Raw genomic sequence first — 14,438 nt, 5'->3', positions numbered from 1 at the left:
TGAAACTTTAGCATTTCCGATAACTGACATCACAGAATTTACCGGTATTTTGGTGCTGATGTGTGAATGGTCTCTTAACGGTAAAAAGCCATAACACCGTTGCTTGTGTGTACAGCATTTTTGTGTATTTACAGGTAAAGTCATTCTGGTAATTTTACAGTAATTTACTGGGATTACTTAGCCTGGATGCCAGCCCGAACCCCGCCCACAACATTTTTTGGTCGGGAAGTTCGGTCTTGACTCGCTTCATTGAGGAGTAATTATGATCGGTTCAGAATTAGTCGGGCCAATCAAATTGCCAGGGCGGGCTTTATACGATGATGGACAGATGATCTGCAGGGACGTAATCCTCACGTTATCAAAGAGCGCTAGGGTTGAACTGGATTCCCTCAGAGATGACTGAAGCTGGAGAACTGAGATGTATAGATTCCGCTATCGCGTCTGTTGTAAAAGAAATCGACAGCGCATTCATTTTAAAAGACGAACAGAGAACTGCAATCAAGGCATTTGTCGATCGGAAAGATGTGTTTGCCGTCCTTCCTACAGGATTCGGCAAAAGTTTAATTTATCAGCTGGCTCCGATGGTCGCTAAGAAGATGGGACGCAATGAAAACCCTGTGGTCGGTGTGGTTTCTCCTTTGGTCGCACTCATGTAGGACCAAGTAAAAGAAGCAACACTCATTATTTTACTACTTCTTCCAGCGTGCGTGCAGTTGAGTTCTGTTGACAATTTGCGTAGCTCATAAAAAAAACACTTACTGCGTTGCTCTGATTGGTTGTAGGTCTATCCAATTGAGTGCAGAGTTGTTGTTTTTCCTGGTTTGGTTAAGACACGCCTCATAATCAAAGCCCTATGGAGCAGTATTAGACTCACATTCTGACTAGAATATGAGTATGACGAAGTCAGGCTAGGGATTACTGTGTGAAAGTGGCTAATGTTTACAATGGTGCCGATGATAAGGCCTAGTGGCTAAAAATCAGGGCAGGAAGCTGAAAGGTTGTAGGTTTGAACCGCATGATAAACTGCATGTACACTGCATTCAAAACAACACTGCTATTCTGATATTTGCTTTTGTTTGGACTGTTGCTAAAGCATCTTCTGTTTCTGTGCCGTCAGCCACACATCAGTGCGAGTCGCATCAGTGGCAGTGTGCTAATAAACGCTGCATCTCTGAGGCCTGGCAGTGTGACGGGGAGAACGACTGCGGCGACGGCTCCGATGAGGATCCCACACACTGTTCCAGCAGGACCTGCAGACCCGGACAGTTCAAGTGCAGGAACGGACGCTGCATCCCGCAGAGCTGGAAATGTGACGTGGATGACGACTGCGGAGACAACTCCGACGAGCCCATCGACGAATGCAGTGAGTTACTGACACGCTACAGCATTCACTGGTTTAGTAGAACCTTTATTTAAAGGATTAGTTCACTTTAAAAAAAACTTTTGCTGATAATTTACTCACCCCCATGTCATCCAAGATGTCCATGTCTTTCTTTCTTCAGTCGAAAAGAAATTAAGGTTTTTGATGAAAACATTCCAGGATTTTTCTCCATATAATGCACTTTGCTGGGCACCAAACGGTTCAAGGTCCAAAAGACAGTTTCAGTGCAAACTGCAAACTGTTCAAAGGGCTTTAAACGATTCCAGACGATGAATAAGGGTCTTATCAAGCGAAACGATCACTCATTTAAAAAATAAATAACAAAGTTTAAGTTTAATAATGTCAAATGCTCGCCTTGCTCTGTTCTGTGATGCACGTTCGTGACTCTCCTGTTCGAACTCGTTCATGAAATGAACCAAATGACTCGAAAAAAGATTTGTTCATTTTGATGAACGAGTTCGAACAGGAGAGTCACACAGAACAGAGCAAGGCGAGCATTTGAGCTTATAAAACTTAAACTTTGTTATTTCTTTTTTAAATGAGCGATCGTTTCGCTTGATAAGACCCTTATTCATCGTCTGGAATCGTTTAAAGCCCTTTGAACAGTTTGCAGTTTGCACTGAAACTGTCTTTTGGACCTTGAACCGTTTGGTGCCCAGCAAAGTGCATTATATGGAGAAAAATCCTGGAATGTTTTCATCAAAAACCTTAATTTCTTTTCGACTGAAGAAAGAAAGACATGGACATCTTGGATGACATGGGGGTGAGTAAATTATCAGCAAAAGTTTTTTTTAAAAGTGAACTAATCCTTTAAACAGGAGAGAAGACTCATTGATATTAAAATCTCTTTTACAGGACCAAGATAGGCAGCCGAGTTTGCATATACAGTTTAGGGATGCACCGATCCGATATTTGTATCGGGTATCGGGGTCGATACTGCCATTTTTGCCGGATCGGGTATCGTTCAGAAGAGGCCGATCCAAATCCGATATTGTGCGTATATATTCTGTGTTATTGTTAAGCCCAACAAAAGGCACAAAAACATTATAAAGCACCATAAAGTTTTCGTGCACTATATTATAAGTGTTCTGAAGCCATTATATATTATAATGTGAGATAGACATGAATATTTAAGTCATTAAATTCAAGATCACGTAAACTTTTCCATCCGTCAATCTGTCAATCATTCTTCATTCAGCATTCAAACAGCGCGTCGCGTTCGGTTACTACAGTCAACACGAGAACAAGATGATTCAATTACCATTATTATACTTGATCTGTAGATAAAGGTCTATGGTTTTGCATAAAACAATTTTATCTTGCTGGACTTTATTGCTGTAACTTATTCATGTTACTTTCTACCGGGTCAGGTGTCTCTTGGATCACAACAATGGAGTACAGTAGAGCACTATAATTGTTCTTCACGCGCACAGTAGGCTAACTGAAATTTAAAACTATTAAAAGAAAAGGCTCAATAAACAATTGCATAGATAGATACTGTATAATACACTACGCATCAATATGTATTTCCTTTGTGCTTTGAACTTTTCAATGCGGACTCGACGCGCGCTGTGACTCATGTTGCTTCAGGCGCATCATTCTGCGCTCGGGATGCGCAGAAGCGCTGTGTGCCGCAATGTATTGGAGCCTTTCATATCATAATACAGTGACGCAATGAAAGATTATTAATAGCCTTTCTTGTTCTGTCCTATCTATCATATGTTCCTGCCTCATTAAACAGCTGTGCTATACATTTAAAACATGTCTCAATTTTAGGCTATATATAAAATAATTTATCTTTTTGATTTTTGTTATCTTGTTTTTCATGAATATATTTTACAACAATACAAAGAGCAAAGTGTAACGTTTTACCAGATTTAGTGTTACACTTATTATCTCTTATTTGTTCCCCACTAAATTGTTTTTTCACTAAATGTTCAGATTTTATACAAGTATACTGTGCACTCTTGATTTTTATAGATTACATTTTACTGCTGAATTATCCACTAATCTAGTTTATAATAGCATTTTTGTCATAGATTATGATCATATATTTTGATTTGTTTTTCTTTATAATGAAGTTGTCTATATTAAGTAGATTGTGTTTAATAATACACAAAAGAGTGATTATCAGTTCAACACACAGAGTTATAAAAATTCTACTTGATTAAAAAAAAACTGCGCTGGTATCGGATCGGTATCGGGGATCGGTCGATACTCAGAATTTTTGGTATCGGATCGGATCGATTCTGAAAAAAGTGGTATCGGTGCATCCCTAATACAGTTATACATCAAAGTTACGACATACAAAAAAAAACCATATAAACATAAAACATAAAACTGGTTAAAAACATTTACATACCACTTAAATTAGTAAAGGAAGAAAAAGGAGAAATTGTGCTGCAATACGAAGTGAACTTAAATCTCTTGCAGTATTTTTCATTGTTCTAAATGTTTTGTGTGGTGTTGTTTGCAGTGGGTCCAACGTACAGATGTGACAATCACACAGAGTTTGACTGCAGGACAAACTATCGCTGCATTCCTCTGTGGGCCGTGTGCAATGGACACAACGACTGCAGGGACAACAGCGACGAACAGAACTGCGGTGAGACATCAGACAATCCCACAAATTAGGACTTGACTCAGCGCAACTGTTTTTTTTTATTCACAAACACCAGTGCTTACAACTGATGAACAATTCATGAAATAGTTATGTAATTGTAAAAGTAGTAATATTAAAATTAATTACTAAGAAAAATTAATTACAATGAAAATGAATTACTTAAAGCTGCAGTCCGTAACTTTTTGGGGTTAAAAATTATCCAAAATAAATTTTTGAGCAAGTACATAACCAGCCAGTGTTCAAAACTCTCTGCTTGCCTTAGCTCAATTCAAAACGGTAAGCTTGTAATAATGTTTTTAATTCCAGTGGTACTGGTGGATTTCTGCGGGAGATTCGAGCATGTCTTTGCGTCATTACGTCACATCTGTACACACACATCTGTACACACACATCTGTACACACACATCTGTACACATAAAGTAGAGTCTCGGCTAGTATAAGCTATATTGCGTGTGAGGATGTTGGAGGTGGAGATTTATAGCCTTTTCTCACAACACTTGATATAAATAAACTTATCAAATTGATGGCGGATCCAGAAAGGTTCAAACGACAATCACCAGTGACAACAGATTCACCCGCTGTAAAATGCAAAAGACTTCGGAGTGGCTACAGAGAAAAAGAGACTGCAACCGGCCCATGCGAAAACAAGGATAATATCTGAAGGGCTTTAAATGTAGTCACGCAATGCTGATGTTGTTAACATTAACAATTTGAGAACAAAGTATAATTTGCACGGTTTGACGTGATATGATAAGCGATCGTTAGATTTAATCAGCGCGATTTACTGCAATGTTTTTTTTTTCAGTTAGTTGGTCAGAAGAACAAAAGTGGATGTTTCTTACTTGTTCAGGTGACATTTTCCGGTGAAAATTCTTATGTTGGTCACTTCCAAAAAGTAGAATCTGTGATTCTGAATGCCAGTATCAACACCGGCGCAGTGACTGACAGCCTCACACTCTCTTCAAAACATTGGATTTATCCGCGCTGTGCCGTGCCGAGCCGAGGCACAACCCACGTAAAGCTGATAATTCTGTGAATAACTGCAATTGCAGATTTCGAACAGAGATGGCGACAAAGAGGAAAAACTACAGACTGCAGCTTTAACTGAAAATATAACTCAGGGTAGTGGATTTTATTCACCAACAGCAGTCCTTAAAAACTTGAAAAAAAGTAGATATTTATTAATAAAATAGTAAAGTAATAGTAAAATTAGTAACATTAATATTGATAAAAAATTAAATTAAAAGATTATAAAATTTCATAAAATGTATTATTTCATGATTGAAAAGTGTAACCTTTTTTATTCACAAACAGCAGTGCTTACAACAGAAACGTATATATTTCTTAATAAAAATAAAGTAATATTCAAATTATTTGAAATAAAATAATTATTTTTCTCTGCATTTTTTTCCTGCTTTCTAATCTAGCTTCCTAACTAGTCCTAACTAAATCCATTTTTTGGCATATCTGGTTTAAATTATTTTAGTTTTTTGCAGTCTAAACATTATTATTATTTTTACATATTATATATATATTTTTTTACAAATGTACAAAAAGAAAATTGTCTTTTTAAAGCATTAAATATATGCAACACTTACTTTTCAGTCGAATCAACTAATGGATAGAATCAAGTCCCTTCCTACGTTTTTTTTTCTTGTTCGATAAGCCGCCTCACTCAGAAAAACGCCACAATATAGCAGTGAAGTCGGCTGCAATTTCTCTTTTATGCTGACATAAAAAACAAACAAACTAACTAAAATTAAGACCAAGTACTTTATATATAATATATCATGTAAAATTACTTTGCATTGTCCCCATTATCAGTGATGTTATATAATGCTGTGGTGTGTGTGTGTTTGTCATGATTGATTGAAATCATGAGGAGTTATTCATCCCCTCACACTCCAGCATATTAGTGAGTGTTAGTTCAGTCTCTCTGTGATGGACGGGCCCTCGGTGACCCCTCCTCCAGTCTGGGGCCACAACTCTGATTTATGTGTGTGTGTTAGGTATGTCTGTGTCAGGCACCAATGTGTGTGTGTGTGCAGTTGTGATTATGTTTGTATTGTTTCATTAAGGATCGAGCGGTATATAATATACAGTGCAAAAAAAAGATGAATTACCTCAGTTTGTGGAAAAGCAACTGGTGATGACCTTTGATTCATCATGTGGCTTTCTCATTACCACCTGTGGTTAAGTGTAACGTATATATAAGAGCATAAATATCATATACTTCAGTGAGTTGGTATTGTAACATTATATCAGTTAATGAAATATATTTTTTACTGTACTTTTTTTTAGGTTTTAAATACGTAAAATCTAAAATGTTGCCACCGTATTTTTTTCAGCAAAAATCAGGCACCACATCTGCAGTGTTTTTTTTTTTTTACCATACATTTCACAGATTTTTTGTCAGTGATCTGACTGATGTTCACATAAACACACACACACATGTAGCCCTGGCTCTCCTGGGTCTTATCAGCTCCTCCTCGCTCCATTAGTGCCATCCTGCACAGAGAGGAGAGAGAGGAGAGATCGCCCTAATCTGACTGTAAGAATGTGCCGCCCGGGTCAGATGTTCCTGCAACTCCTCTACCTTCCTTTGGCAGATGGCAGAGAGGATCTCCCCATTTCCTCCTCTTCTCTCATTTTCTCAGTAGCAGTAATCATCATGTCTTCATTAAAGCACAAAAAATAGGAGAGAGGCCGCACTATGCATATGTTCTTTTATTTTATTTGCGCAGACGCGTTTCGGCACGTGCAACAAGATCACAATGTAGCCAATCCAGGGGTGGACTTAACCATTAGGCAAAGGTCGGCAATTGCCTTGGGCCCCGAGCTACCTAGGGGCCCCCAAAATGCCCCATTAAATTATGCTTAAGTTGTTTTTGTTTTTTTTACTTTTCGCAAATTATATATTTCTAAAAAACTTTTGCAAAAAAAGGCATCAAATCATTAGTCGCAGACAGGAGGCCTCCGTGTTGCCAGATCCACCTAATGGAAAGGTGGCAGTATTCTTCTGGACCTGTTTTTCTGATTTAATGTGACACTTTAGGAAGCTATTAAAGTGGAAAGTTGCATGTTAGGGTTAGTGATATATTAATCTTATTTCCGAAACACAAGCTTTGAACTTATTTCGGATTATTATTATTATTTTGTTTTGTTTTTCTTGTTTTTCGTAGCAATATCTGGCAACATTTTACTGTCGGCATTAATAAAAAAAAGCTTATAGACAAACTGTAATTGCATAAAGCTACCACATTCGGTAAGACAAACGCAATGATCATCGTGATTATCTGTAAGAAATGTATAACACTATCAAAAACAATAGCATAATACAGATCTATATGTTACAGAATGAAATTTGCCAAATAACTTACTGGCCAGCTGGAAGACGGCTCATGCTGTTTAACCTTTCACAAAGTCATCATAAAAACATTAATTAAAGCAGTGTTTCTCAACTAGCAATCTATTCAGCCAGCATATTTGTGTTTGATATGTGTGAATTACAGAAATATAAGACTTGCTAGACCTACTTTTTTTCTACATTTCTTTGCACAAAACTCTCCAGAAAGTGCCATTTAAAAAACAGACCCAAAAAATCAGATTTTTTTTTTCGTTCTCTTTTAAAGATCGGATGGAGGGCCCCATACTACCTTCGCCTTGGGCCCCCAATTTGCTAAATCCGCCACTGAGCCAATCTTATATGCCCACACCCATATTAACACCAACCAATAATGTTAAAGTGATATCCAGTCCAATAATGTCACTAATGTTTCAAACAGTCCATTAATGAAAGACAACGACTCTTATACATATAAAAAATGAACATACAATACACATATTTGTGTTCCATTTATAAGAAACAACTTAGTGACAGATCTTCATTCATCCCATTCGGGATACATGTGTTTAAGTTCAAAATATATCAAGCCTCTCGTTGCAGGAGGCGGTTCTCACGGTCTCCCCCTCTTGGAGACCGATTGACAAGCTCTAAGCCCATGAATTTGAGCATATTAACAGCATGTCCCGCAGAATTATAATGCCTTGCGACTGATGATTTGTCATCATTCTTTCTGATAGCGCATTTATGCTCAAAAATTCTGGTTTTGAGTTGTCGCTTAGTTTTGCCCACATAAAGCAGCCCACAAGGGCACGTCAGTAAATACACAATAAAAGTGGATAAACATGTGATTCTGCCCTTTACTTTGTGATCTTGTTGCACACTGAAGAAGGCACGCGCCGAAACGCGTCTGTGCAAATAAAATAAAAGAACATATGCATAGTGCGGCCTCTCTCCTATTTTTCGTATTTTAATCATCCAGGCCAGCACTCTTAAAGTTTTTAAGTATATGCATTGAGTGAAGCCTGCTCCTACCCTCGCTTCATTAAAGCACAAACCGTTAGGTGTTAAATAAGGTCTTTTTTATCAGACGTGTCTGCTAATGTACTGGCACTCTCGGTCAATGAGACTGAGACGGAGGTCTGTGTGACTGAGTCTCTCCACTTCCGCTCTGTTTAACCTCAACTTGTGTGTTAAAGTTTGTGTGAGCCTGTGTTGTCTGTTGTGTTTGCAGAGGAGTTGACCTGTGATCCGGCGGGTGATTTCCGCTGTGATAACCACCAGTGTATTCCCCTGCGCTGGCGCTGCGACGGAGACAATGACTGCGGCGACGGATCGGATGAACACAACTGCAGTGAGTGGCAGCACTGACCTCTCGTGTTCGGTCAGATCAATATAAAAACAGTAGGGATAGTTTGATTGATAACAAAAGGGATAGTTTACCCAAAATCATTTACTCACCCTTGTGTGGTTCAGTGGAATACAAAAGTTGATTTTATTTTATAATTGTTAAAAATCCAAAGTGCGCATCCAAAGACTTAAACAGTCAAACACACAAAATAATGTCAAAATGCTGGTCTTGGCGAGTCAGTTATGTTTTAAATGAACGTAAACAGTTGAGAAAGAAAACGCATGTGTAACAGTGTAATGGATCCGTGTCAGGTCTTAAAGTGACAGCAGCCTAATAAACCTGCAGCCAAATTATGAGATAATATAAAAAATATCTATATGGCAGTTTTTCCCCATGGTATCGATGTTAAAACTGTGGCCTGTGAAAATGTTGAGTGGCTAGTTACTTCGGAAAACTTCAAGCCACAGTGGCTGGTGAGCAATAAAGTTAATGTCAAGCCCTGCTTACCAGAGAAACAGTAATGGTAAAGACAAAGAAGAAAAGATTTGATGGGAACAAATTGGAAAGACAGAAAGCGTGGAGGAGACGGCGTGATGGCAGACAAGGTGCTGTGAGGTGTGAAAGGTTGACAAATGGTCTGCGCTAAACCTTAGAGCTGCGTGTTGGAAGAAGCGATGATTTTTTCAGCACTTTCTCCTCCCTGCAGAGGAGCTGCGGGGGTGGTGAACGCGGGTCATTCCCCTGATGAATTCAGCTATGAACTCACCTCCGAAAAATGGTCCTCTTGCTGAAGGGCAAGCCGTAGCTCATCAGATGTAATCCTGAGACAGTGAAGCACAGCCTAATCATCGCCCTCGTCTGTGTCAGAGGCTTGTTGTGCTTTACTTAAATGCTTCAGGTCGTGTTTCTGCTGCATTTTGGCCTTATAAGCACTTTGTGAAACATTCCTGTTCACTAGACATACTATATTATTGCGTTATGCCTGAACTATCCTTTTTTGAAGTGCCAGATCTTGGGCCATTGCGCCACTACCCAAGCTAAAATTATTTGAAAGTTTTTTCCTTGAATGAAAAATTATTCATGCCTTAAAATGGCTTGAATGTCACTTTACACACTTGCCTCTAGGGCTGTCACTTTACGTTCGAAAATCGATTGCACAATCGATCGGACCAACCAACACAAGTATCGAAAGTGAAAATAGGGAATCGATTTTAACCTCGCCTTTTTTTTCTTTCTTTTTTTTTTTTTTACCAAAAATGTGTTTTAGGTGGACAGATCAATACAGTATCAGAACATGTAGGATGTTGGAAAATAGCCGTGTCTTTTCTGTTCACCACATGCTTTTTAATATTCGCTATTACTTCAATGCAAGTGAGCAAGCGCGCCGTTATTTGTTGCTTAGTGACGTGTGTGTTCAAGTAAGCCAGAAATGCGCAGATTCTGCGCAATACGCTGTATTTAATATATCATGAGGACTCACGAGTTGCGTATTTGCGCTAAATCCACGCAGATTTGGCTTACGAACTTCCCCAGCAAAGTGAGTAAACATAGAAACACGCCAGATTGGTTAGTGATTTGACAGCGTTTCCCGCCAAAGTTCATTTTTACCCGCATTTGGCGGGTCGGAGGGTGTTAATTTCAATCCCTGAATGTTGCACTCCTGTTTGTCATTGTGCACGAAACTTCACGCTAATAAATCATCAGAAATATTGCTGACTTGTGCGCGTCTCAAGCGCACCCTCTTTACGCTCGTCCTAATGCCTGTTAGGTGTCCGTGGATTTGCCTATATTTTGTGTTGAAAATGGAAACGTCTTTAGACATGGAAAATCGATTTTACAATCGATTCAATGAACACTTACGTCTCAAAAATCGAACTGGATTTTTTCACAAAAGTGACAGCCCTACTTGCCTCATTAAGTATACACGGTTCTATGAATATGCAAATTAGCCCCCGCCTCCACTCACTCACGCCAGCTCAGAGATCCACTCGTTGACGAATCGATCACACACTGTCGTGATTGGTTACACGGTAGTTTGTGACGTCAGAAACACCAGCGATTTCAAACCGCGTTTTTGAGACTGTCTTTGGTTCACTGCAGTTTTAAAGATAAACTACTCAGCAATGCTGTCGACTTATGCATTTGCACTTGGTTTGTTTTAAAGCCGATTAAAAACACTACATAGACATATAAACAACATTAAAAGCTTGATTTTCACCAGAGGGGGACTTTAAAAACTTTTTTCTGGGTTATATGAATGTTAAAGGAACATTCTATTTCTTCATTTTGAAAAACATTATGGGAAATGTTCTCTGAACATTCTGACAAAATTAGTAGCATTTCAATGCACAAAATTGCTGTATTGTTTGTTCAACAACAATTTTACCACAGTTAAGAGGGTTTTAAGCATTCTCCTTTTCTTCATGCTTAAGAACGCCCCTTACTTGTGGTAAATCACTGTGACCAACAGCCGCTTGGGCCTTATTGCTTTATTGGGCTGCCTGCCTTTTATGTATGTTCATGTGTGTCTGATTGACACGCTTATGCGTCCACAGCCCCTCGTCCGTGCACTGAGAGCGAGTACCGCTGCGACAACCTGCACTGCATTCCTGACCGCTGGGTGTGTGACCATGACAACGACTGCGAGGACAACTCTGACGAGAGAGACTGTGGTGAGTGAAAGAAAAGAACAGACAGCAGAAAGGAAAGGCCATCAAAAGACAGATGGAGAGAGAAAGAGTGTGGCCGTGGCACTAGCCACCATGTTCAACATCATAATACTGTCTTTTTATTACAGATTGATCCTCAGTGGGTGATATCTCAATGCATTTGTGCGCCTGGATACCTTGTGAATGACTTACAGGAAGTGTGCATAATTCATTCTCCATGGAGGATTGAGAGAGATTGGCTTTATTCTTTGTGGATGAATGTGTTTCAGAGCTGCGGACCTGTCACCCGGGTTACTTCCAGTGCAGTAGCGGCCACTGCATCTCTGAGCGCTTCAAATGTGACGGCAACGCCGACTGTCTCGACTTCACCGATGAAAGCTCCTGTCGTGAGTGTGCCGTGTTTTTTTTAATCTGTTTTAATTCTGGAAATGCACCTGAGAACAAGACAGCTGTGGATTATGTTGTAGCGCCCTCTAGAGTCCAAAAGGGTTGTGCACCTGTAACTGTTCCCACTGGTACGGAAACTAGGGAATATCTTGGAAATTAAAGATTACAAAGACAAACTTACACAGATCATTCACAATAAGATCAGGAACCTGTTGAGCAGCATTCCTGTGGCTTAAACAGTAAGCCATGGCACTAGCAATGCCAAAGTCCTGGGTTTGAGTCCAACTGAAGTCAAGTCACCTTTATTTATATAGCGCTAAGTACAATACAGATTGTTTCAAAGCAGCTTCGCGGTAATAAACAGGAAAATAATGATCAATGATGCAAACTTCATCAAATATACGACACATTCAAATTCTGCTGGCAAGAGCTTTAAAAAGTCAATAGTGTGATTATTCAGCTCAAGTCAGTTCAGTGTTGGTTCAGCTCAGTTCAATAATTATGAAATGAGTTTAATTTAGCTCTAAGTAGCACTACAGAAGACAAAAGTGTCGTTATTCAGCTCGAGTCATGTTTTGCTCTCATCTGATATTGTCAGTGCAGTCAAATTAATAATACTATTGAATATTAAGTGTCTTTTCTTTTAAACCCCAACTGAGAAAGCCAGAGACGACTGTGCCACGGAACCCAAATCAAAAGATGATTGTTTGAATGCAATGTTAGACTCTTTCAATTTCCAAATGCTAAATGTATTATGGAAATTTATGTTGAGTTGTGTGTGTGTGTGTGTGTGTGTGTGTGTGTCCACATTTCAGCCGCACGCTACCCGAACAGCACCTACTGTCCACCCTTCCTGTTTGAGTGTAAGAACCACGTGTGTGTGCAGCAGCACTGGATATGTGACGGAGATAATGACTGTGGGGATAATTCAGATGAGGAACTACATCTCTGCTGTGAGAAACACATCTATCTATCTATCTATCTATCTATCTATCTATCTATCTATCTATCTATCTATCTATCCAATCGATCACATCCATCCATCCAATCGATCACATCCATCCATCCATCCAATCGATCACATCCATCCATCCATCCAATCAATTACATCCATCCATCCATCCAATCAATCACATCCATCCATACAATCGATCACATCCATCCATCCAATCGATCACATCCATCCATCCATTCAATCAATCACATCCATCCATCCATCCAATCAATCACATCCATCCAATCAATCACATCCATCCATCCATCCATCCAATCGATCACATCCATCCATCCATCCAATCACATCCATCCATCCAATCAATCACATCCATCCATCCAATCGATCACATCCATCCATCCATCCATCCATCCATCCAATGAATTACATCCATCCATCCATCCAATCGATCACATCCATCCAATCAATCACATCCATCCATCCATCCATCCATCCATCCAATGAATTACATCCATCCATCCAATCGATCACATCCATCCATCCATCCAATGAATTACATCCATCCATCCAATCGATCACATCCATCCATCCATCCAATCGATCACATCCATCCATCCATCCAATCGATCACATCCATCCAATCAATCACATCCATCCATCCATCCAATGAATTACATCCATCCATCCAATCGATCACATCCATCCATCCATCCAATCGATCACATCCATCCATCCATCCAATCAATCACATCCATCCATACAATCGATCACATCCATCCATCCATCCATCCATCCAATCGATCACATCCATCCATCCAATGAATCACATCCATCCATCCAATCGATCACATCCATCCATCCATCCATCCATCCAATCAATCACATCCATCCATCCATCCAATCAATCACATCCATCCATCCATCCATCCATCCATCCAATGAATTACATCCATCCATCCAATCGATCACATCCATCCATCCATCCAATCGATCACATCCATCCATCCAATCAATCACATCCATCCAATCAATCACATCCATCCAATCGATCACATCCATCCATCCAATCAATCACATCCATCATTTCATCCAATCAATCACATCCATCCATACAATCGATCACATCCATCCATCCATCCATCCAATCGATCACATCCATCCATCCAATGAATCACATCCATCCATCCAATCGATCACATCCATCCATCCATCCAATCAATCACATCCATCCATCCAATCAATCACATCCATCCATCCATCCAATCGATCACATCCATCCATCCATCCAATCAATCACATCCATCCATCCATCCAATGAATTACATCCATCCATCCAATCGATCACATCCATCATCCATCCAATCGATCACATCCATCCAATCAATCACATCCATCCAATCAATCACATCCATCCAATCAATCACATCCATCATTTCATCCAATCAATCACATCCATCCATCCATCCAATCGATCACATCCATCCATCCATCCAATCAATCACATCCATCCATCCAATCAATCACATCCATCCATCCATCCATCCAATCGATCACATCCATCCATCCATCCATCCAATCAATCACATCCATCCATCCATCCATCCATCCAATGAATTACATCCATCCATCCAATCGATCACATCCATCCATCCATCCAATCGATCACATCCATCCATCCATCCAATCAATCACATCCATCCAATCGATCACATCCATCCATCCAATCGAT

The 14,438-nt window shown here is 39.5% G+C and overlaps 1 protein-coding gene across 5 annotated transcripts in view; it reads left to right on the top strand.

Annotated features, from left to right (window-relative positions):
* The window catches only part of lrp2a (low density lipoprotein receptor-related protein 2a), a 123,965-nt gene that overhangs the window by 84,631 nt on the left and 24,896 nt on the right, over positions 1–14,438 (top strand). For all 5 annotated transcript variants that reach the window (XM_056271441.1, XM_056271442.1, XM_056271440.1 and 2 more), the window contains 6 exons: positions 1,118–1,363; positions 3,858–3,986; positions 8,582–8,701; positions 11,254–11,370; positions 11,637–11,753; positions 12,570–12,707. In XM_056271441.1, coding sequence (XP_056127416.1) covers positions 1,118–1,363; positions 3,858–3,986; positions 8,582–8,701; positions 11,254–11,370; positions 11,637–11,753; positions 12,570–12,707 — 867 coding nt within the window. The remainder of the gene's footprint in view (positions 1–1,117; positions 1,364–3,857; positions 3,987–8,581; positions 8,702–11,253; positions 11,371–11,636; positions 11,754–12,569; positions 12,708–14,438) is intronic.

Source organism: Rhinichthys klamathensis, unplaced genomic scaffold, assembly GCF_029890125.1.
Source record: "Rhinichthys klamathensis goyatoka isolate OS25496 unplaced genomic scaffold, OSU_Roscu_1.1 h1tg000320l_1, whole genome shotgun sequence".
Taxonomy (NCBI): domain Eukaryota; kingdom Metazoa; phylum Chordata; class Actinopteri; order Cypriniformes; family Leuciscidae; genus Rhinichthys; species Rhinichthys klamathensis.
The sequence above is the reverse complement of the archived record's forward strand: the minus strand, read 5'-3'. Positions and strand labels throughout refer to the sequence as shown.